A 25,299-nucleotide genomic window follows, 5' to 3' on the forward strand; every position below is an offset into this window, starting at 1 on the left:
GTCTCCAGTGCAGTACAGCTTCATCATACAACCGGTGTGGTGGTGATCAGGGTCACTGACTAGTGACAGTATGTTTAATACATACAGTGAGCAGAGCAATACATTGTTACCACAGTAACACTGTACTACTCTGGGCAGGTGATCAGGATTTTCTTTTTTTTACACACTATGATTGATTATAACTGTGCATTTTACAGTTATAAGCAACCATTTTTCTCCGAATGAAAACTACTACTTTGCATCATGTAACAAAGCCTTTCAATGTGTACTATTGTCATGTGATCTGCTGCGACTGACTATAGCAATCACATGGTGCCGACAGCAGGCCTTTACAGTGATCTGTAATCCGCTGGACATGTCGGGTGACAGAATACACCAGAGAGCAGCCCTTGGGGCTCAATCCTGAGAGGATGTCATATGACGTCCTCCCAGGGCAACAGTGCTCCTGCCCTCCTGCAGTTTTACAATAGCCCAATTGGTTAACATACAATATCTTGGAAAGCTGATAACATGTTTGACATATCAATTCAGTGCACAAAAATGTACAAGCACGCTGGAATTCTGGCATAAACATATATTTTTATTTACTTGTAGAAGATGTACTTAACCTGAAAAGAAAAACAAATTACGTCTGTGTTCTACGTTTCAAGGATTAATTAGGCCCAAATTCGGACCTTAAATGGAGCCAAAGACACAAAGGACCCCTGTGCAATTCTCTTTGTAGCCGCCACGGAGATATGTGGACCAGCTCCTTTAAGAGCTGGTCACAATCTCTTGTCATGCGAATTGTATACGGGGAAACCCGTATCCAATTTGCACTAGAGTGAACCCAGGATGAAAGTAGACCTAAAATGAAACTGGGTAATATTAACCTGGCAAAAGCACTGTGTACCCAAAACTATTGCAATTTTTAACTATATAATACTGTTTTTACTTGCATTCCAGGCTTTTTTGAATCTCAGTGTTACTGATCTCCTTCCAGACAATTTTTCTCCTTCTAGCCACTTCCTGTATACATGCATTTGTTTTAGCATTGGCTGCACATTACTGTTCTGGACTGGTTTCCTGATAGAGAAGCCAATGTATCATCAATGTGCAATGTGTTTTGGTACAGCCTCCATTAGGGTGCATGGGACAGGGTGACAATGCAGGAATACAACTGGGAGACAACAGTTATCACTCCATCACAGGTTCCTAACAAGGACCTTAATAGCAGAATATATTAATTTGATTAAAACTGAAAAAAAAAAGAACTAAATGAACATGCTGAACCTTACATATTTAGAGATAGGGTTAAGATCCACTGGATACTTGCTATGAATGTGCAAGGTGACTATGCTTACCTTGTAAGGCTCACCAAAAAGATTAAACCCAGAAGCAAAGAGATCTTCATCTTGTTGGACTTCTTGGGTTCTTCTCTCCCATTCTTTCCTTTTCAGTGCATTCCGCTCTTGTTCGAAATGACTGGTAAAGAAAAACAGAGTATTATTTGTGTTGAAATATGGATCATACCTGCAGAAGACTTTTAATAAGACATTTCAAACTTACAATACGCCTCAACATCAACACTACACTACTGTCAAGCCTTCTTATACCAGCAAACATTTTATCTTTTAATTTTTTGCCAGTGGCAAACACCAGAAATGTCTGTAAAGGAGACATCAAATAAAGTAGTGACTGCTTACAAGACTGAGCTTTTTAAAACACTACTGTATTAACACTGAAATATTTAGTGTTTACTGCACAAGTATGCTAATATTAACCAGAGAAAAAAAATACTATTGCTACTACATTACTATATCAGTATCATACTATTACTATATTACAATGATTGTGGCAAATACAAAATTCATTAGTGAATATGCAATTGAAGTTCAATTTCAGCCATACTGTATATGCAGAGTAGGATTAAAACCTTCCTATCCTAATGATCAAAGACAGCAATGATTCACAATCTTACCAATGAGTGGTAAAGGATAAAAACTTCTATATGCTTTTTTATTTCTGGCTGTGCCTTAATGTATTGTGAATCTCTCTTATTTTTTTTTCTCAAGGCCAAAAGAGAAAAAGGTAGGGAAAATATCTTTAAGGGCCCCTTTACACTAATGGGTTGCAGGTTACTGCACCGCTGGTAATACAACAAACAAGTACAGTAATGGGAAAACCTCCTACACTGCAGCACACCACAGACACCATGTACGTGCACTGCGTCAGAATAATGTATGTCTGTTTTTGCTGCATTTTTATGTGTCGCCCATTCAAAATTAATTGAATGCCTTCACGTAATGCACTTTCATGTGCGACACAAGACATGTTAACAATAATAGTTAATAATGCACACAATCACTTATACTGTAGTTAACTTGTTGTTAACTATGGGGAAACACTAGAAGATGTCTGCTAAAATCCAACCTGGCTGATTCCTCCTTTGAGATTCATTAGCCTGGAGTGTCAACACGGGTTGCATAAGTTCCACAGACATCTTACCATCATAATCTGAAACAACAGGCCACATCATGCAACAGTCAACGTAGGTCTATGTGCATCTTCATGGGTTAGATATTTCATATTTTATCGATACTGGAGAGCAGGCCCCATGTTTCCTGTTGGATTCTCTATGTTTTATATGACGGAGAAAGCAACTGGAACATATGAAGGTAGGCAGCAAAATAATTAAGAAATATACCAGACTTCTCACTGAGTCTAACTCAGTCTCCACCTACAAAACATCACTTTTGCCATACTATTCAACAACAACTCATTTTGATAAAGTATGGAAGCACTGGATTGATTACCGTATTTATCGGCGTATAACACACACTTTTTTCCCCTTAAAATCATTGGAAAATCATGGGTGCCTGTTATATGCCGATCCCCCACCAATTGTGAGCCTCTGGGTGGCTTTTGGCCGTTCTCGGCAGCTTTCGCCGACTTTCGGCCTTTCTCGGCGGCTTTCGCCGACTTTTGACTGCTTTCAGACGTTCTCAGCTGCTTTCGGCCATTCTCGGTGTCCATTCTCGGTGGCCGAAAGAGGCTGAAAGCCGCCGAGAATGGCTGAAAGCTGCCGAGAAAGGCCGAAAGTGGCCGAAAGACACCGAGAACGGCCGAGAGCTACCGAGCACCGCCGGATACACAGGACATCCAGCTCTGTATCTCAATGGTGCCATTTTAAACGCCAAAGCTGAAAATGACACTGACAAGGCTGCATGACAAGGCTGTATATGACACTGACACTGACAAGGCTGCACGACAAGGCTGCAAATGACACTGACAAGGCTGGAAATGACACGGACAAGGCTGCATGGCAACCCTGCATATGACACTGACAAGGCTGCATGACAAGGCTGCAAATGACACTGACAAGGCTGGAAATGACACTGACAAGGTTGCAGATGGACACTGATAAGGCTGCATTGATGGGCATTTAAATGTAAGTTTCCTTAAACTTCCCTCCTAAAAGTTTTTTCCTTAAAATTCCCTCCTAAACTTGGGGTGCCTGTTATACGCTGGTGCGTGTTATACTGCGATACATACAGTATTTATTAGATGCCTTATGAAGTATTATCAGTCAGTTCTGATGTGATGGGGTGCACTCTCTCTCTCATCTTACTCTCCCCTCCCTCCCTTTCTCTTCTCATATTTCTTCTTCTTGGGTTTCTCTCCCTTTTTTTTTTTTCTTAGTACATACTCATTCCCTTAAGTCCTTTTAATCTGCCAGTGAGCTACACAATAAAAGTTCTTTTGCGATATGTGAAGCGTGGGAGAGTTTGCAACCGAGTTGTGACAGTCTTCAGCTATGCCTTCTCACCCCCATTGGGTTCAGTACTCATGGTACTCTATTTTCTCTCTCTCTCTCCAATTTGCATTCACAGGAACGATAGGGAATATGGGCACAGGTATACTTTCCCCTTTTGCCCTTTTGTTGAATATTTGTGATAGCTCGTTGTGCAAAGTTATGTAAGAGGTTTGCTCATTGAAATATGTTCATAAGTTATACTTACAGCATAATATTTCTTGAACTTTGATATATTGTTATTATATGTTGGCATACTTCCTTTTCTATATCTGACAGAATTGGAAATATGTAATCTTTTTCAAATTTTCAGTAAAAATAATTGGAAAAGAAAACATCAATTTTGAGAGAAGAGACTCATTAAAAGGAACTTGTCAAAATAAATTAGGGGAGCTGACATTGCTAACTTTCTTATGAAGGCACATGCCTCGAAGTTGAACTTGTTAGAGTGAGAACAAGCATGTGCATATCAGGCATTCCTCTTATGCAAATGTTTATTGCAAGTCAATAACTCACGAACTAATGAAGGAAGGATAACAATAACAGTTATGGAGCTTGTTCCTTCAAAAACAAGTCAGCAATGGTAGCTCCCATTTTTTTAATGTAATTTATCACAACAGGATGTATTAATGTTTTTACTTTTACATATAACAATCGTATGAAGTCAATTTAGTAAGTGAATGAAATTATCATTGCTGTGAATTATTTGCCAATTTTTATGATTGATGAAATGTTTTCATTCACTAAAGAATCTTACTGCACAGATTACTTAAATGTACCATATGCACCTAATATTAGCAATGTTTGCATTATGCGTTATGTTATGCAGCTACTTCAACAAGGCAAGTAACAGGAGGGTTAAATATTAACATTCTCTTTTACGGGGGGGGGGGGGGGGGGGCTGTATCTATTGGAATATAAACATTGCAGACAGGGTCACTTTAAAATAACATCATAAAAGTTATCACACTGCCTTTCTCTGGCTTCTGCCTATTGATAAGTTTAAGGTTTTCTGCGGTGTCTATTGTGGAGAGAAAAAAATTGATGATTAAGGGTGAAGATATAATACCAATTCATGATGAAAGAAAAGATTCACAAAAACTAAAAAGCTCTTGATGGTGAAATAACTATTTCATGTGAAAAAAGAATGGTTGTACATTAGATATTTGTATAACTACAACAAGGTAAAAAACAGAGACTTTCTAAAATGACATCTAGAAATATACTGTAGAATCAACACATAAAACATGTTTCCAAATTTAGTTTGATCATATAAAAGATCAAAAAAATAGCATATAATGCTCAATACAGTATGTTTTTTTTTGAGAACCAACAAAGACCACTTATATATTTGCACTATATTTAGTGTCCCATTACACAGATAGCAAGTTGTGGTCAATGCATTTTGTAGATATGTCCACTTCTTCAGGACTGGCAGTGAAAGGTTTACAGGGAATCCATGCACATCCATTGATCTTAATATCATGGTTACAATTAGTTTATGATATTATATGGTTACACCAATCTAAAGATACACTCATTTCCACAAAGGCATAGTTAGTGGGTTACTACTATATGGGACAAATGGGGTTATTTATGAAAGGCAACTCCACTTTGCACTGCAAGTGCACTTGGAAGTGCAGTCACTCTCAATCTAAGAGATAGATCTGAAATGAGTGGAAGCTCTGCTGATTTTATCATCCAATCATGTGCAAGCTAAAATGCTGTTTTTTATTTTCCTTGCATGCCCCCCTCGGATCTACAGCGACTTTACTTCCAAGTGCACTTTCAAGTGCACTTGCAGTGCAAAGTGGATTTTCCTTTAGTAAATAACCCCCAAAGAGCTAGGGAGTTCCAGAACTGAATGGAATAAGTATGTGGTAATTGCGCTATTTCATGGAAAAAAAATACTGTAATTACTAGGTAAATTAGCTCAGTTAAAATAACTCATCTTGCAACCTTAATGCTCTTGAAGGGAACCAGCATAAGAAGGTTCTACCTGATAGAAAGCTTTAAAAATGATGGGTGCGTGATGCCTCTCATCCCAGCACCCACCCAAGAAAATAAAAGTTTCACTTAGGCCGATGATACTAGTAATCTTGTCTCTGGCAACAACTGGATTGATAAAAAGTTCGGGGAAAACACTCTCATGCTTGCATATGTCACTCAATGGTTGGCTGGATGAGGTGTCGAAAACTGCAGAGTGAAAGTCGCTGGCAAGAAAGCAACTCCATGCTTGCGAAGGAACAACACATATTGAGTGTTTCTATCACATGCTGTATCCTGCATAGCAAATCTGCCATAAGGGAGTCCTCTCCAGTGACAAGATCACTAGGGTGACATAGGTCATATGGATAAATACCTGCAAGGTTTTATTGGAACTGCATACATAGCTCTTCATGGTTGTGAAATAACTCTTAACATCATAAATAAACAAATATTTTATATTATTCTAGTTCTTTTATGTGCCTTCTTTGTCTAATTCTTTGTTGTTATGTTCTCAAAAAGCTTTAACTATGAAAATGTATCCTGGAATAGTTTGTAAGCACCATAAAAGTGTCTTACTTACTTTATCCATATTAAAATTCCATAGTCTGGAATATCTCTATTTAGCATGAATAAAAAATCATCTCACTTGAATTATACCCTTGAAAAATGATATGCATTTGTCCACAATCCCTTTCTTAAGAAAACCGCATCAACACAGTCCTTAATTGCAGCATCAAACGAGGTAATCCATAGCAACTAAGCAAACGAAATCATTCAGAGGTTCTTCTTATCTAGTATAACATATAACTTATTAGGGCTATGTATACAATTTTTTTTAAAGATTTATTAAAATGCTCCCGATCCTCTGCATGGAACTACGTCATAGTTGTCTAGGCAAGCGTCTGAAATCTCAAATTAGAAAAGCACGCACATTTAAGCTATTAAGTGACCATTATCTATGATTTTTAAATGATGGCTGATTGGAATGTTATTAATGATATGTTTTATGTAACCTAGATGAAACTATAGATGCATGCCGTGCCTTTGAAGAAGCAGAAATCTATGAAACATGTCAGCCTTTCTGCATATCCAATCATCTTGTTGTTTCATGTATCATGTATCATCATTTTTATGCTATTATGCGATAATAAATTTAATACTTTCTTAAATTAAACCTTACTATTTGCGTGTTTACCTTGGTAACAGACGTTTATGTCTCCATTAAAAATCCCATCCTCCTAGAGGAAGCATTGTCTCTCTCGTATTCTTTTCTTTTATAAAACATTCAGAGGTTTGAGTGTTGTTAACTAAAATTTGATTGGCTACCAAGAGTTTAAAAAGGTGTTACTTCCCCTTTTCATTGCTTTATCGAACAAGCTTGTATATGTGAAAAGCCATCTGTCCTATTAAACCAAATTAAAGTGTAACACGTGAATTAGAATCCCAGTCAAGATGTTAGATTCAGTGGAAAGGTTAGATGACAATATTGTTATAGACAGCTCGCCCCTGGATTAAAAGTGCAGACAGCTAGATGTCACTTAGCCCTGTCTCACTTTATTCCCTGACACGGAGAGACCATCACATGTACATTATGCTTGACAGGCGGTGGATAACCCCGCAACACCTGAACAATCTGTGTGCATATACAGACACAGATGCATAAAGGAACAAGCAGACAATACAGAGCAAGCTCTACATTCCAGAGGAAACAATGACATTTGTGTGTTGTTTCAGCTTCAATTTTATTTAACTGGTAAACCACATTATCATTGTTTTCTATTTCGTATTTTAGCCTCTCAGTACATGTGGAACAGTCCAATTTGAATTTGTAAAAATATATAGTTACGCTATTTGAAAATTATGAACAACAAATAAACATGTGCAAATTGTTGAAATCCAAAGTGAAACAATGTATCGAGTCTACAAATGTAGTCAAAATGTATCCAGTCCAAAGCGCAACTGTATATTACCACCTCAAACTACACATTTGCAAGTGGAAAATCATGAACAACAAAAGCATATGAGAATTAAATTGATAAGTCCAAAGTAAAATTATATCCAATATACAGATTTATACAAAATATATCCAATCCAAAGTGCACAAAAAGTGTCCATGCATGTCGTTAGAACTCTATGTGATGCGTGAGCCCACCACCTAGGTGTATCCAGCCTTCTACTAGAAAAGCCAAGCCCAAATTATAATAGGTCTGGCATGGCACAATGTTATAACAATGGGTCATCCAAACAGGGGGCTTCAACAGCTCCACATCAGAATGGAAATATGAAATACTCCTCCTGTGGGTCTGTATGGCTTGATCAAGAAGAGAGACAACTCCAATAGTTTGATATCATTTAAAATTGATTGGTTAAAAGACAAAAAACGACTTACAAATGGAATCTCTTGTTAGCATGCAATAAATCCAAACAAAAAACCCCTGGTGGTGGCAGCTGGTGGCAGCTCCAGCCAAGCAAGGATAATGACAGCACATGGTCCACCTTACCCCAACGTACTTTTCGACGCAATAGATGTTGTCACAACATGCTAATCCCCTTGACAACTTCCGTGATACACCTAGGTGATGGGCGCACGGATAACTTTCGGGGGTTTATTTACTATACTGCAAGTGCACTGCTTGGAAGTGCAGTCATGTAGATCTGAGGGGAACATGCAAGGAAAATAAAAAAAATGCATTTTTTCTTGTACATGATTGGATGATAAAAGCAACAGAGCTTCCCCTTATTTCAGACATTCCCCTCAGATCTAAAGCGACTGCACTTCCAAGTGCACTTGTAGTGTAAAGTGGATTTGCCTTTAGTAAATCAACCCCTAAGTTATAGCAACATGTATGAACACTTTTTGTGCACTTTGGATTGGATATATTTTGTGGATTGGATATTATTTTACTTTGGAGTTAATTTCATTCTCATATGCTTTTGTTGTTCATGATTTGATACATTGTTTCACTTTGGATTTAAACAATTTACACTTTTTTTGTTGTTCATAGCATAACAATATATTTTTTGATATTTTTCACTAGCAGTTAATATTTTAAAGTGGGAGTCCGCCAGGAGTGCGCATTTTTATTTTTTTTTTAAAAGCCAGCAGCTACAAATACTGCAGCTGCTGACTTTTAAAATAGGGACACTTACCTGTCCAGCGCGCCCGCGATGTCGGCACCCGAAGCCGATCTCTCGATCGTCTCTCGGGTGCTGCCGCTGCCATCTTGGGTATGGGAATCAGGAAGTGGAGCCTTTCGGCTTCATTTCCCGGTTCCCTACTGCGCATGCGCGAGTCGCGCTGCGCAATGAGGATGGACCCGCTGCCTCTGGGATCTGTGTGTTTCCCAGCAGGCAGCGGGGGACTTTCGGAAAGGGGCGTAATCTACACCCCTTTCCGCAGAGAGCTATCCAGGAAGTGGGTGCAGATACCTGTACTGTACAGGTACCTGCACCCCCCTCCCCCCTGAAAGGTGCCAATTGTGGCGCCGGAGGGGGGGGGATTCCAATGAGCGGAAGGTCCACTTTAGGGTGGACCTCCGCTTTAAGCTTTTTGAGTGGAGCTCTGTGACATATAATTTATTATATTGTTTTGAACACAGAGTACAGTTTATTTATTTCAGACTAAATTTGAATACTTGTCATTGGCACCACAGACACCTCAGGATCTACAGATCAAGGTTGGCAATATCTGCATAGCTGGGTATGTTACTCGCTGTACCCTGGCTAAAATTGCTCATAGAAAAGTCTATATAGCAGGCAATCTTAAATGCACCACTGGAATCTCCAGAAAAGTAACTTCATCTGGAGTATTAGCTAACCAGGCAAGCCCTGCCTATCTCCAATTGGCAGCACTTGGTATCTGAGCGAGCACGCCATCTTAGGGATTATATAAGAGGCTTTCTTTTAAAAGTGAACTTATTCTTAAAGTGGTGGCATGACCGTAAGTCCATTAATGCAGGTACTGTCAAATTATACCAGTGAGAGAGCAACTGGAACAAATGGACAGCTCAACTCCAGCTTGTAAAGGTTTGGATAGACTTGAAAAGAATAATAGGATCTGCTAAGATTTTCATTGCTCTCTGTGATCCCTTTGGGAATATTTCAACTCATTAACTGACATCAGGACATAAATGAGGGAATCTTTTGTTAGTGGAACAAGAAGATACAGAAAGTAATACTAACCAAACTTGAACGAGGGAAACTCTCCACAGTGGAAGACCACTCAGACTGCAAATAAAACCTGTCAGGGGCTTTTTTCCTGATCCAATCTAAAATTGCAAACAAATATGTTTTGGCTGGAGTTGGGCTTTAAAGGGGAGATATAGCAAGGAGCTATGAAATAAGTGACCATGATACTTGCAGACCTGACCTACCTTAGGCACAATTTCCCAACAAAAACAAAATCTAATCAGGTGACACTATGACACATATTGGAAATGATTTACTTTGAAAATTAAATAAAATCGGGCAACAATTAAAACAAAAATACTAGTGATGTCTACTAATTTGCCACCAACCCCAACATAACAGTTTGCATTGTAGCATGGGCAAGAAGGCTCTGATGATCTAATGCCACGTACACACGTAGCAGACTATCCGGCGGACCAGAGGAGGCTGGGACTGTGACATCATAATGGGCGGGGACATCACCCAGTGATGTCCCTATATAAGTCGCCGCACGCCGCATGTCCTGTCATAGTGACCGGAGACAGCGACGAGGCAACATCTCCAGAAGAGGAGAAGAGAAGAAGAGAAGAAGAGAAGAACAGAAGACGGCGACGGCAGCGGCGACAGAAGACCGGGCCACCGCTTGTAAAAGAGCTAGAAGAATGCGCGGTGGCCCGGCAAGAAGAACTGAAGAGAGGGACAAGACCCCCGAAGAGGGGGACAAGACCCTCGAAGTCGGAAGAAGAGGGCGGCGGCGGCGAAGAAGAAAGCCGGGCTCCTCCGCTAGTAAAAGAGCTAGCAGAAGATAGCGGAGGAGTCCGGCGAGAAGACCCCCGAAGACGGAAGAAGACCCCCGGAGCTGTGCAATAAACTATTTTAACCCTTGTGTGTTGTGTTTTTTTTAACTTTTTTTTTACAGGTGAATAGGTAGGGGTACATTATACCCCATACTTATTCACATAGGGTGGGGGGCCGGGATCTGGGGGCCCCCTTATTAAAGGGGGCTCACGGATTCCGATAAGCCCCCCGCCCGCAGACCCCGACAACCAACGGCCAGGGTTGTCGGGAAGAGGCCCTTGTCCTCATCAACGGCCTCCCTCATCAACGGCCCCCCCTTCCCCAAGGCACCCCCCATGTTGAGGGCACGTGACCTGGTACGGCTCAGGAGGGGGGGCTCTCGCTCGTACCCACCCCCTTTCCTGGCCGGCCGGGTAGTGTGCTCGGATAAGGGACTGATATGGACCTGGGGGGACCCCCACGCCGATTTTTCGGCATAGGAATTCCCCTTTAAGTCCATACCGGGTGACAGGGCCAGCGACGCTTACTTCGCTGGTCCCGGCTACCTGAAGCCGCGCTCAAAATGAGCTGACTTTTCTCCGGGCGGGAAAAGTCCATTAATTTCAAAAGTACGGCAGACTGGCACACACACGCCCGTACTGTACGCCGAAATGTGAGTCCAGTGGACAGATTGGAGTGCAAAAATACTCTTAGTCCGCCGGACTTTTGGGTAAAAAAGTCCACCGGAGCCTACACACGGGCGGATTTCCACCGGATTGTTTGATCATGTGTACGAGGCATTAGGGTAACAAGTTTAGCATCACTGCTTTAATGGTTCAAACCACTTGAGTTTGTACACATATGCAGTATTACTTAACAGGGTGCCCACCATATTTTTGGTAAGGTAAGTAAGTACCAGAGCCCATCTATCAAACACAGAGCCCTGTGCCATTTAATTATAGTAAACAAATGTTCCCTGAAGGAAATAGCTTTTCTTCACTAGTCTTTGCTTTTTTTTTTTTGTCACGTGTTTTAACAAAGAACTGTTAATACTCATATCTTGAGCGATAATAATTTTAATCTCCATAGAGCTCCGCTGCTGTTGGAAGATAACCAGTGTGGAATACACGACTATTCCCTTCAATCTCAGCATGGCGTGCTCCTGAAATCGTTACATGGAGAGATATAATGAGGAATGAACTGCTCATTGCTGAGTCTTTAACTGTGTAGAAAGTCACTGATTTCTGACTGAAACCACAATTACTAATTTGAAGCACTAGCTAATTAAAACCACAGCTATGTATTTAGCCTCTTGTTATACCTACTGCAGTTTATAATTATGAGGACCTCTTTATCTACTCAATTAAAGTTCTTATGATTCAGAAAACCTGTATTTGATCCTGTAAACTGTACTGCGCGAGGGAATTAATGTAATGTAACATTTAATGGCTTATGTGTCTGTGCAGCTTAACTGTTGGAAGCTTGCTCTATGTGCATGTTTACTTTTATATCTGGGTATTAGTTAAATCTTGAAAACCCAACTCAGAAGATTCAGATTTAGTAATAATGCTGCTAAGCACTAACCAACAGCTTAAGCTGCTGCTAGCCAGAGTTATGGTTACCGGTTATTTTTTTGCTGACCACAAGGTTCTGAAGCTGATGCTATGGTAAATTGTTGTTCCATAAATATGAAGCAATGAACTTCAAGTAGATAAAGATTACTGTATATTTGATGATCTTGAAGACATATTTTACGGCTTCAGCTTCAGTGTAATCCGCAATCAAATTGGATTAATATCTACTTTATATTTGTTACTTGTCCAACATTCACACAGCAAACAGAACTTAACTGCTCCAAAATGTCTCCCCCTCGTCACTACCATTTTTAAAAATAAAGCATGTGTGCATATGCATCTCTGGTCTCTTCTAGGCATTTGGAAGCTGCCAAAGACTGATGCACATATGCATGTCAGATGACTGTGCATGCGCACAACAAATTACTTCTTGACATCTGCCACGCATGCGCAAATGCTTGAGGTTTAGTAAGGGCTGTTTCACACAGGCTTCAGCTTGTATAAGAGCAATGTGAACAGGAAGTGTTTACAAAGCATTTGCAGAGCTTTCAGAAAGCTTTTAAAAATACCATTCAGCTCTAGTTTTAAATGACGAACACAGATCCTAATGAGAGTGCTGATGGCCACTTTAAACAAGCTACTAGCAGGCTTCAGCATTACTTGAAGCTTCTTGATAGCCTGCTAAAGCCTGCTCGGATCCCCTTTTTAAAGTGATTATCAGCACTCCCATTAAGATCTGTATATAATATTTCCAAACAGGAGTTGAAGGGATGTTTTAAAGGTTTAGAGAAAGCTGCTCGGAGTTTGCAGAAAGATTTGCAAAAGCTTGGAGAACGTTTCATAAATGCTTGCTGTTCACACTGCTCTTATATAAACTGAAGTGCTGGTAAAACAGGCCTTACACCAAGGGTCTCAAACTGGCGGCCCTCCAGCTGTTGCAAAACTACAAGTCCCATGAGGCATTGTAAGGCTGACATTTACAAGTATGACTCCCACAGACAGAGGCATGATGGGACTTGTAGTTTTGCAACAGCTGGAGGGCCGCCAGTTTGAGACCCCTGCCTTACACACTGCCTCCTAAGATAGCTGTGACATAGCAATCCCAGGAGGGGGCGGGGCTTTACAAGTCAGAAGCTATAAGCAAAACGATGAAAAAAAATATAAAAATGTTTGCATTTGGGGAAGGGCTGAGGAACAAAGTAAGGTGAGTTTGCTTAGGCCAGTTACGTTATTTATTTTAAATTGCAGCTTACCTTTTTTTAGATTATATTTTCTGGAACTTTCAGCAAGGAGAAATTCTACTTATCTCTCTTGTTATGAGCTGCACTTGCCATAATTAACCTTGTCTGGAGGCAGATATCTCATTGGTTGTACTAGATTTAAACACTGTGTGTCCTAACAAAAGGTTAACTAGTTAGGGGCTCTGATTCTCCATTGTATGGTAAAGGGATTGTAAAGGTTTTTTTTTTTTTTTTATGCATCACATACTAGCCCATTCTGTGGAATCTACCTGCAAATAAAGCCTGCAATGTCCCCGATGTCCCTGCTGGTGGCCGCATTAATCTACACCCCTCTTCCTTCCGGGTCGTGGACTCCAGCTCTGTGACTGGCTGGAGTCTTGTGACCTCACTCCTGTGCATGTTCGTGGGAGTCGTCAGTCATGGCACTTGCTGGTAAAGAAATGGCACAGAGGTCCATTTCTTCAGTGCGCATGCTCCGATGATGTCGGCACAAGCATTAAGGTGAAAAACCTTGGGGCTTTACAACCTCTTTAACCCCCCTGACGGTATTCCCGAGTCTGGCTCGGGGTGGAATTTTTATACCAAGAGCTGTAACCCCGAGCCAGACTCGGGACTGCATCGCTGGATCCAGGAGGAGGTTTACTTACCTTCTCCCTCGGATCCAGCGATGTCCCCCCGCTGTAAGAGCGAGCCGTGTCTCGCTCGATCTATCACGGACCCGATCTCCGTTCCCTGCGAGCGTTGCGACGCACGGGGACGGAGATAGGCGCCAAATTCAAAAAGTGAAACAGACAGTATACATACAGTATAATGTAATCTTACAGATTACATTGCTGTATGTAAATATTTCACATCCCCTTTGTCCCTAGTGGTCTGCCCAGTGTCCTGCATGCAGTTTTATATTATAAAAACTGTTCTTTATGCCTGGAAACTGGAGATTGTCCATAGCAACCAAACTGTCATTTTACATCAAAAATGGTTTTAGACCAGCTAGAAAACAGCGATAATAAATTGGAATCACTCGCAGAATTGAGCGATAGCGATTTGTGGGGAGATCCGTCATCAAATATTGAAAAGTAATGACAGTGACAATTCTGCAACTGAGTAAATTTCAGTGTTTTTGATTTGATTACATTATTGAATAATTTTTATTATTGTTATATTATTATTTGGTACAATTATTTATAGTTATTTATTATATTATAATTTATGATTTCATTTTTCAAACTTTATCATACCCGGGATGTCTGCTAGACTCTGGTTTGGACAGATTTAAGAGAGTTATTCCTAAGAATTACAGGACTACAATATAAAACGCCAAATTTTCATGCAAAATAATGGTACCGCTTTTAGCACCTAAAATCCAAAATAATCGCACCGCCAGGGTTGTTAATGAAACAAGGACTCTTAGCTATTAGCTAGGTGAGAAATGTTTGCAATCAGCCATGACACCTTCACCTTAGAAGCATCTAAAAAGCAAGAAATATGTTTACAATGCTACAATGTTTTAATGCTGTGTGAATGGCAACACATAAAGATAAAATGGGAATGTCTCAATTTTGACAAAAAAGGGGAAATATTCTTTGCAGAAGAACTATCATTACTATTTTATTTTTATTTTTCTGCATACCATGGGTATACACATGTCCCCTCTTTTTTTTTAATTGTTACAGAACTTGGGAACTGTCAAGAGTCACCCCTAAATTCATCAAACTTTAAAAACCCTGATTGCTATTGTTTCTCATTGAGATATGAGTGTTGGGAGGTGTCTACCAGTACCTCAACCTCACTGTTCCAGGTCACATATTGAAGTCTGTAAATCTGTAAGGACAGAAATACTGGAGATGCCATTGGTTTCTAAGGCACATGTATCATCTTGACTTCACTACATAGTAAATCTTGTACCTGACATAGTAAACCTTGTACCAAGCCTGCAGGGCAGGAGTTCTAGATTTTTAAACTTCGCTGTCTGCATACTTGTTCTAGATCAATGTTCCAAGTCCACTAGGCAGTATAATTAAGATCAGAATATAAGTTCCGGAGCTTGCACCCTACAAAGTCACAACTCACAGCTCCCATATTTCAGCCCTCACAGGTCCGTCCCCCTGCCTTAACTGTTACATATAAATTGTCAGGGTGTCAGACGCAGGAAAGCTCATAATATGCTTCATATGGATCCTAGGCAAAAGTGATAATTGAATACCTTTAGTGATTTGGCACCTTGATTTAGAAAAAAAATGTCAGACTATTATATGAAACTGATGCTGTTTTCAAAGTAATCATTCTGAAACATGGCTCGTGACAAAAGGGGAGGAGCTTTTATTAAAAGGCGTTGTCCACATGTCTACTAGTATGTAAATACAGCCATTAACATAAAGCAGTACTAATGAACTGCACAGAAATAATCCAATGCCCTTTGTATGCAGCCAAATAAAATATACTATATTTCAGACACCTAATTTCACCTTATGGGAGGGAATGAATAAGAAATAACATGATTAATGGCAATGGAAAAACAGAGAAACCATTTCAAAGATAAATATTATGTATTTGTATTTGATAGCCTGTTTTTTTTTTTATTTACGTGATTAGTTATCTATCTATCTATCTATCTATCTATCTATCTATCTATCTATCTATATATATATGTGTGAATAAAACATTTATGCAGTCAGGATTCATTGATGTCAGGCAGGGGAGCATGAAAATCTCTACAAAGATATGTAATTGATGTGTAAATCAGGGCTGTATCATTCTGTAAAAGAAATGGTCCCTAGGAAAATAAGCATCACAAACCCACTACAGAAAGGACAGTCATCAGTAGTCAAAATGAACAAAGATAAGGCACATTTATTACAAAACAAAAAGGAAAGAAAGATAACAGCCTTCAATTTACACATTTTTTTTTTCATTTAAATACAGGCAAGCTATCAAAAATATTTGCAAACATCTTTCATATCTCAGCTACTCCCTTATTTGGTCTGGAATGCGCCGCTCATCTCCTTTTTTTTAAAAAAAAATTGTTTTATTAAAATGCTTAGGGACATTATTATAGATGTGTATGAAAGAGTGCATTCATCTTTTGAAAGCAGACACATGTAAATGACATCAATGATTGTAATTTGGTTAACAATGTGTTTTCAAGGTGCATTTAAATCACTATTATAATCCCCTTGTCATGTCGCACAAAGCGTGCGAGGAGCGGCAAGATAATGACTGAAAAATACAGCATGACAAGAATAAACAGAGAGACGATTGTGGCGTAACTGCACATCAAATTAAAACAAGAATATACACCATTCTTGCTCTCTTAATGGCCCTCAAGAAGACATAAATAGCAGAAAATACATAGCTCCATAGGGACAAGACATTCATAGTGAATAGGTTCTGGAAGTGTCAGAAGAATAGTCAATACTGCAACATAAATGTGTTATGCAGTGAAGAGTTAACATACCTGACTTTTTCTTTGCTCTTGAAATCTGTTTACCAGTATATTAATGATGATCATATACAATGATGAAAACAATGGCGTTGATTTACTAAACCAAAGAGTGCAATATCTGGGGCAGCTCTGCACAGAAACCAACCAGCTTTCAGTTGTTTTTTTTTTTTTTTTTTTGCCAAAGATTAATTGAACAAGTTACAGTTCAATCTGATTGGCTACCATGCACAGCTGCTCGAGATTTTGCACTCTCCACTTTTAGTAAATCAACCCAAATGTGTACTAATATTTCAGTTCTGCCTAAAGACCATTCAAGTAAGTCCATGTGGCTTTCAGAGCTGTTTCTGTCACGGGGCAAGGTGAGTTGTAGTTGTTTATAGAGGCAACACAAACTTAAAGGGGTTGTAAAGGTAAATGTTTTTTCACCTTAATGCATTCTATGCATTAAGGTGAAAAAACATCTGACAGTGCCGGCGCCCCAAGCCCCCCGTTTTACTTACCTCACCCCTCGAAAGTCCCACGCTCGTCCTTGACTTCCTCTTCACCACTCAGCCTGGCCGCTGATTGGCTGCAGTGGATTGATGGAAAGCAGCGCAGCCATTGTCTTGCGCTGCTGTCAATCACATCCACTGACGCGGAGCACCGGGCTATAGCCGCCGGCTGTAACACGGGAGCGTGTCCGCAGATGCTTATCACCATGCGAGGGAGCTCGCATGAACGTGAGAAGCATCTGAGGGAGGAAGCAGAGACAGCCGCGGAGGGACCCCAGAAGAGCAGGTTCGGGGCCACTCTGTGCCAAACGAGCTGCACAGTGGAGGTAAGTATAACATGTTTGTTATTTTAAAAAAATAAAATTTTTATCTTTACAATCCCTTTAAATGTAACCTCCTGAACCATAGAGGTCTCCAGTGCCCAAGAATGGACATTAAGATCCACTGGGGATCAGAAGGAGAAAAGAGAAAAAGGCTCTGGAATTAGCATCGCTATGTGGTTCACCCACTAGAAAAAATGGTTGCAGTTATCAGAGAGTGGTGTTTTTGTATAAGTGGGATAAGATTGTAAATATTGCCTCAGGAAGAAAATAATCGTTACTTATCCGTTTTTACATCATACAGGGATTATTGAGGCCTACAGGCAACAAGGAGCATGGGCAAGAAGCATGGTACACATACAGAAATACTGTATACATACAGTAGAATCACTGCTGATCTAGGAGTGGGACTGAGTGCATCTATTCAACAGTAGGATACCATTACCAAGTCTATACAAATGGCAAATCTGTTCAAGGAGAACTCCAGAATGCATTATTGAAAGGGGTGGCAGAAGGAAAGGATAATGTATGAATTACATCTAGCACCATTCTGTCTTTTTGGAGACACAGCTATCTAAAAGCCCTGATGCCAGCACAGCAGTAACATTAGCTAATGTCTCTGGTCCCTGCCTTTATTTTAATTGACAAAAATGGCAACTACACAAGTTTATAACTAGATTTTGAAGTAAGGTAAACAACCATGTAGAAGGGCTTTGCACAGAGCAAACAAAACAGAATACAGTATATCAACACTGTAGCAGATAGAATCTGGAGAAGCTGTACATGACAACCAAACAGCTTCTATCTTCAGCTTGTTCACCTAATGCGGAACTTCACTCTCTCAATCAATACTAACTATTTTGAATCCATATGCAGCTAGCAATAGTAAATAGATAGGAAAATATATTATTCTTACTTGTTTTCAACTTTGTTTACATTTTTTTCAGTTACTTCCTGGTTTCTAGGCCTAGGCAAATGCTGTTTTACATCCCAGCCAGGAGTCTTAAGGAATGGAGGAGAGAGGTTTTTTCAGCTAAGCACACCCTCCTGCATACCTGAGCTAAGGGCAGAAGGATTCCAGGAAGTAAATGCTCAATGAATCATCTGTCCTAATTCAAGATGACCACTGGCAGAAATGCTACAGAAGTACTTCAGTTATGGCTATGAAAACCTTAACCTGTTCCCAGCCAGGCAGTGAAGATGCAACAAGCTCAGTGAAGGTGAAAACAGGCTCCTGAAGTACTTCAATTATGGCTCTGAAAACCTTAATGAGGCAAATGTTGGAGAAAGCTGGGGATGGGGGTGGATAGGAATGGAGAGGAATGGCTTGGAGGGTGCCTGGCTTTGGCAGGGAATGATGGTGAGCAAAGGTACACTTTACTCGTTGTCGTTCTCTGCCAGGGCCGGGCATTTTCTGAGCCATTCTTCTCCACCTTTGTCCCCAGCTGAGGTACAGTGTCCTGTGGTATTGACTATCAATTTCCCCGTAGTCAGAGGTAGAACAGCTGTTAATAACATTCAAAACCACCGAACCCGCCGCCATGAACCGTCCCTGCAGCCACTGGTGTCACAGGACAGAGAAGACAGCAGCACAGCCTGGCTGGAAGAACCAGCAGCCACTATGCAGCGTCAGATCAGCTTGAGAGAAAAGAAATAGAGGAGGGTCCGGTCCCTGTCACCACCCAGAGGCAGTGCTGGGCGGGCTAGAGGAGTGTCATCTATACAGAGGACAGAGGCAATGTCTGTGGTTGTAAGTGAGGAAAGACAAACCCTGCCCAGTGTATCATTATCACAGCATGAGGCTGCAAGCAGTGTGAGTATCACAGACATCCTGCAGATGGCCACTGGAGGCAACAGAGAGCAGCATTATGCTGCTTAAGATATAACAAATGCTCCAGCACCCCCTGGCGGTATAGGTGAGTTAGCACACACACTTAATAGCATTATGGAATCCATTAACAGATTAGCTGACACTATGAATACACCTGCAATTGAAAATAGTAATTATGGTAATGTATGGTCTAATCAAAATAGACATTCTGTCAGCTTAGGCAATATAGGTAATGTTAATAACATTCAGTCATCTAATGTTAATTTGCAATATCTATTACCAGCTGAGATTAATATATCTAGCACATCGGTACCAGAAGTGTGCTTTAAAGAGACATTACCATGTGAGATCTCGCTGTTAGGTTACCACCTTTCTCCTCAGACTAAGGAAAAAATATGGAAAGGTCAATTCGGATTTATTCTGTCGCTTATTCCATCAAAAAAAAAGAATTTGTCAACAGAAATTACAAAAAAATCAGATGTGAAAGATGAGGATGATAGGAGAAGACCTGTGGCAAGGTCTTTTAATAATTGGTGGCAGTCATTTGCAATATACTCCAGTGTGCTAGGTAAGAAGCATCCGGAGTATTGCAGCGGGCTGTTTCAACACATGGAGCATGTGCTAGAAGCGTATGAAAGTTTTGGAGGTCATTGAAGTGGGGCAATGAGGACGTCGGGTTGGGACTTTACCTGATGGTGCCACAGAAATTGGGTTTCATTAGGCAGCAGCCACAATCTACAGTGTCCCCTTATAAAAGGGGATACTGCTTTTCTTACAATGAGAACCAGTGTAAATGGGGGGGTTTGGGGAAGTACAAGCATGAGTGCTCAAATTGTCCTGGACCCCACCCTTTGATCAGGTGTTTCAAAAAGAATTCCAATCTTCAAAGCTCCCAGAGGGATATTTATGCTAAAAGCTCACATCCCAGTGAAACTAGCAAGTATGCAGCAATGGTTGGACATATATCCAGACCAGGAGACAGCCAAGTTCCTAATTGAAGGTTTCTCCAAAGATTTCCCTTTGCCAGTATTTCAGGGTGAAGGATGTAAGCCAGTTAAAAATTTAAAGTCAGTGCATACTTACACACACATTGTTAAAGAGAAGTTAATTAAGGAGATTAAGGAAGGTAGGATAGCAGGTCCATTTGATTGTCCTCCTTTCTCACCTTTTAGGATATCGCAGTTCATCATACCTAAAAAAAGAGCCAAATACCTTTCGCCTAATCCACCATTTATCATTCCCAAAAGGTAGCTTGTTAAATGATGAAATAGATGCCGGCATGTCATCAGTATCATATTGCATGTTTGAAGAGGCTATTCAGCAAATTAGGAAGTTTGGGAAAGGTGCATTGCTTGCGAAAGCAGACATAAAGGTGGCCTTCAGGCTGCTACCGATTGACCCAGTAGCTTTCAACTCCTTGGGTATGTATTTTGAGGGTAAATACTACTTTGATATGTGCCTCCCTATGGGATGTGCCATATCTTGTGCATATTTTGAAAAATGTGCAACCTTTCTCCAATGGGTTGTGGCTTTTCAATCTGGTTACCAAGGTATATTCATTACCTGGACGACTTTTTATTCATTGGTCCAGCGAAATCTCCGGTCTGTTACTTTATGTTACATCTGTTTAGTGCGGTAGCGCATCATTTCGGTATCCCACTAGCTAGTGAGAAAACTGTTTTTCCTTCCTCAATTATAGAATTCCTAGGTGTCAAGATTGACACTGTTAATCTGATATTTCAGTTACCTGAATCTAAAATTTTTAAGATTAAAGCTTTAATTTCAGTGTTGATTAGGCGTAAAAAAAAAGTGTTATGAAAAGAACTCCAATCTTTATTGGGCCTTCTGGCATTCGCGACAAGGATTATGCCAGTTGGCAGAATCTTCTCGCGGCGCTTGTACTTGGCCATGTCAGGAATGAAATCTGCATTTTCCCACATCAGATTGACAATTGACTTCAAGGAGGACCTGTCAGTTTGGTTTCAACCCTTTGATATATGCAATGGCAGATCATTTTTTCAGGAACAATTTGAGTCCTCATCCGACCTTGAGCTATATACAGATGCTGCAGACTCATATGGATTCGCAGCTATTTGGAAGACTCACTGGTGCTGTGGTAAGTTCCCTGTGAGTTGGGAGACGAATAAAGCCACCAAAAGCACAGTAGTGTGGGAGCTTTTCCCTTTAGTGTTTGCGATAGAAATATGGGATGAGCAATTTGCAAATAAAAGAATCCTGATTAATTCAGATAATAAAGGGGTCATATATGCTGTGAATGGTTTGTCAGCCAAATCTATACAAGTGGTCAAATTACTAAGATACTTAGTGTTTCTTTGTCTTAAATTTAATATTTGGTTAAAGGCCAGGAACGTCCCAGGGAAAGAGAATCAAATTGCGGATGCATTATCACGATTTCAGGTATATCGATTTCGCCAACTCCTGCCGAATGCAGACAAGGAAGGTTATGTGTGTCCAGAACATCTGTGGAGCCTAATTTAGAGGTTCTTACAGATGCAATAAGACACTCTGTGGCAGAAAATACATGAGTTGAGTACTCAACCGCATGGAATAGATGGTGTAAGTTTGCTATGGAAATGGATATACAATTTGATTCTCCTTCTGAAACAGACAGACATTCAGATGTTTCTATGTAGTTTAATGCATTTAGAGTGGTCACATTTCCAAAATCATGGCAGGTTTATCTTTTTTCTTCAAATTAACAAACGTACGGCTATATTATTTAATACTGCGTTTGTACTAGCCTTTTTTGGGGCTCTCAGAATATCTGAGTTGCTGCCAAAAAACAAAAAGGTAATGGTGGGTTTACTAAAAAAGAATGTGATTGTCTCGGTCAAATTGTTCATCCCGGTGTCCAAAAATGGATAGGTTAAGAAAAGGCAGTTGGGTACCTTTAAGTAGATGTGGAGATGAGGATATATGTCCAGTTAGAGTCATAAATGGTTACCTGGCAGTTAGGCCAATAGGAGAGGGGAATTTTTTGATGGACGCTGATGGGTCCCCTCTTACTCAGTATCAATTCCATTACATATTAAAGGCTTGCTTGAGAAAATTGAATTTGCATCAATTTAAGTTTACTTCTCATTCTTTCAGGATCGGGGCAGCTACGGAAGCTGCTAGGATGGGATTGGATTATACAATAATTAAACGGTTGGGGAGATGGGAATCTCACAGTTTTCAGATTTATGTCTGACCTGAACTTTTTCTTTAAATTCTAGGTAATAGAAGATATTTTTGGATCCTGAGCCACTCTTTTGTATACTGGGCTAATAAAAGAGCCAAGAAGCGCTGCTATATGTCCAATTTGTCTAGAGATCCTGGAGAAATAAAAAAATGTCTGGAAAAGTAATTAGGGGTCTTCAATGGGATAATTTATTTATTTATTTATTTTTTATGTCTCTAGGTTGATTGAGTCATGGCCAGTTCCGGATGTATTAACAGTACACCTAGGGGGAAACCCCATGTGGGGAAAGTTAGAACCCTGAACCTCATGTCTTTTTTTAGACGTGACTTAATTAGGGTTAAGTTATCTTTTCCGAATACCAGAATGATCTTTTCGGAGATAATCCCTAGTATGGCTCCAAGAAGCTCATTTGAAAAAAAAATTGAAAATTAGGAAGGGATTAAACAGGTTTATGGAAAAATGTATGCTGCGCATTTGATTAAAAGATTTCTGTATGCTCAAGTCCTTTAAGACTGAGCTGTTTTGAAGTTGATAGTTTGAAACATAAGAATTTTATAATGCAATAGAATTATCAGAATATAGTTATTATTTATGCACATTGGGGGTTTCTCATATAGACACATTGATATAGAGGGTGGTTTCCCTGGATTATATAGAGCAGATGGAGTTCACCTGTCCGATATGAGATTAGATATATTTAATGTAGGATTGCAAAACTGCATTGAATTGGCCATGGTTGTGGGGTAGGCCGGGCTTGAAATTCTCAAACCCGGCATGTGGGGACTTTGGTTAAAAGATGTATGTATGCTCGAGTCCTTTAAGACTGAGCTGTTTTGAAGTTGATCGCTTGAAATATAAGAATTTTATGATGCAATAAAATTATCAGAATATGGTAATTATTTATATTATTGATTTGAATATACTAATAAAAGTGCAGCGGCCAATTCTTTGCCAATAAGTGTGTCGAGTTATTATTTAAATAGGCTATATAAGTTTTGATATTCGGGGAGGGTAGGTGCGGCCTGCTTTCCCATGTTTTTCAAACTGATTTTTCAGCAAACTAAAGCATGGAGACATGGATGAATGGGAGAGTTTGCTTTGAATATTAAAAGTTAATTAAATAAAGTTTTTGGTTTGCGGTGCTCAAATGCAGTGTAGCTCTGCTTTAAGCTTTGAAAATGAAAGATAGTGCCCCCACACCAACTGAACAGAAGTAGTCCCTTTTTGTCTTATGAGTTTATGTGAAATCTCCATTAACCCCCCTAGCGGTAATCCTGAGTCTGGCTCGGGTTAGGAATTTACTGATAGGAGCGGTAACTCCGAGCCAGACTCAGGATGGCTTCGCTCAATGCAGGGGAGGACACAGGGAGAGTTACTCACCTTGTCCCCTGGATCCAGCGATGTCCGCCGCGCTGTGTGATCGAGCCGTCCTCCGCTCGGTTCACAGTGCCGAATGCCGCCGAGCTCCGTTCCCTGCGGCGTTACGGCGCACGGGAGCGGAGAACGGCGGCAAATTAAAAAAAGTAAAAACACACAAAACACACACAGCACTGTAATCTTACAGATTACAGTGCTGTATTAAAAAATACACACCCCCTTTGTCCCTAGTGGTCTGTGCAGTGCACTTCATGCACTTTTATATTATAAATACTGTTTTTTACTGCCTGGAATTTGGAGATTGCCCATAGCAACCAAAAAGTGTCAATTTTTCAGTGTTTTAGGATTTGATTACATTATTGAATCATTTTTATTATTCTTTATTATATTATAAACTTTATCATACCCGGGATGTCTGCTAGACTCTGGTTTGAACAGATTTAAGAGCGTTATTCCTAAGAATTACAGGACTACAAAATAAAAGCCAGATTTCCGTGCAAAATAATTGTACCGCTTTCAGCACCTAATTCCAGACTGAATCATACCGCCAGGGAGGTTAATAGCTGTAAATATTGTAATTATGTTCATTTCGCTTGTATCTGTGTAGGGCGTAGCATTATCTTCATAGAAATCCCTGGTAGACCAGACAAGTCGGCACCTATGCCAACCAATGAGGCATCAGCCTGTAATGATATACACAGACTAGATGGGAGGGAAAGACACACATTAAGGAAGAGCAGCCATCAGAATGGAACCTTGGTGAAAAGGGTAATTATGGGAAAGGTCTGCATTTTACTTGTAACTAAATATGTTTGTAGATTTATGTTTTAAGGAATATACTCTGTATTGCTTCATGTAATTCTCTTATTTTAACCTAATATTTTCTTCCTTGGTGTAGACTATAGATAGATGGTTGTGTATTAGATAAACTTTCAACTACTCACCAATAAATGTTGTTATTGTGTTAAAGCTTTCACTCATGGTCAAATAACTCTCATTTATCCCAAATCATATCTGAGAGATATTAAATCTCCAATATAGTACACGGGTAACACACTGTAATGCTGGCTCTTATACACTTCCATTGCGGTGGCA

The 25,299-nt window shown here is 40.0% G+C and overlaps 1 protein-coding gene across 1 annotated transcript in view; it reads right to left on the bottom strand.

The window, feature by feature from the left end:
* The window catches only part of AFF2 (ALF transcription elongation factor 2), a 763,943-nt gene that overhangs the window by 502,896 nt on the left and 235,748 nt on the right, over positions 1-25,299 (bottom strand). The window contains exon 2 of the mRNA XM_077487656.1: positions 1,344-1,464. Within this exon, the coding sequence (XP_077343782.1) occupies positions 1,344-1,464 (121 nt within the window). The remainder of the gene's footprint in view (positions 1-1,343; positions 1,465-25,299) is intronic.

The sequence above is a fragment of the Lithobates pipiens genome, unplaced genomic scaffold, assembly GCF_037356315.1.
Source record: "Lithobates pipiens isolate NorthernLeopardFrog02 unplaced genomic scaffold, aLitPip1_a1.2 Scaffold_1, whole genome shotgun sequence".
NCBI classification, from domain to species: Eukaryota; Metazoa; Chordata; class Amphibia; order Anura; family Ranidae; genus Lithobates; species Lithobates pipiens.